This window comes from Bison bison, unplaced genomic scaffold (assembly GCF_000754665.1).
Source record: "Bison bison bison isolate TAMUID 2011002044 unplaced genomic scaffold, Bison_UMD1.0 scf7180017864526, whole genome shotgun sequence".
Lineage (NCBI taxonomy): Eukaryota > Metazoa > Chordata > Mammalia > Artiodactyla > Bovidae > Bison > Bison bison.
Window position 1 is genome coordinate 3090769 of NW_011495077.1, and position 499 is coordinate 3091267.

A 499-nucleotide genomic window follows, 5' to 3' on the forward strand; every position below is an offset into this window, starting at 1 on the left:
GGACGCGTTGCCCTGAGCCAGCAGGTCTGGGAAGAGCGCTGTGCGGTTGGCATAGGCGCTGCCCTGGTCACGGCCCTCGGCGAAGCTGTGCACCAGCTGTTTGGTGTCTGTCAGCTGCCAGATGAGGTTGAGCTGTGCCAGGCTGAAGCCGGGCTCAGTCGAGAAGGAGCAGCGTAGGGTGGCGTCGGTGCCCACGAGGGCCACCACGGGGTCTTCCTGAACCTGGACTTCCACCGCGGCCCCTGAGGGTGGGGTTGGTGAGGTGGGACGGTGAGAAGAGGGTGAGACACTTGTGACCTCCCTAGTTCCCCTCCCCTTCCAAGTTAACTTCAGGCCCTGTCCACTGCTTTTTTAAGGGCTGAGGAGAGATGCTTTTGAACTGTGGTGTTGGAGAAGACTCTTGAGAGTCCCTTGGACTGCAAGGAGATCCAACCAGTTCATTCTAAAGGAGATCAGCCCTGGGTGTTCTTTGGAAGGAATGATGCTAAAGCTGAAACTC

At 58.5% G+C, this 499-nt stretch overlaps 1 protein-coding gene across 1 annotated transcript in view; it reads right to left on the minus strand.

Moving 5' to 3' along the window:
• CD276 (CD276 molecule) overlaps window positions 1-499 on the minus strand; it is a 31377-nt gene that overhangs the window by 10931 nt on the left and 19947 nt on the right. The window contains exon 3 of the mRNA XM_010831420.1: window positions 7-242. Within this exon, the coding sequence (XP_010829722.1) occupies window positions 7-242 (236 nt within the window). The remainder of the gene's footprint in view (window positions 1-6; window positions 243-499) is intronic.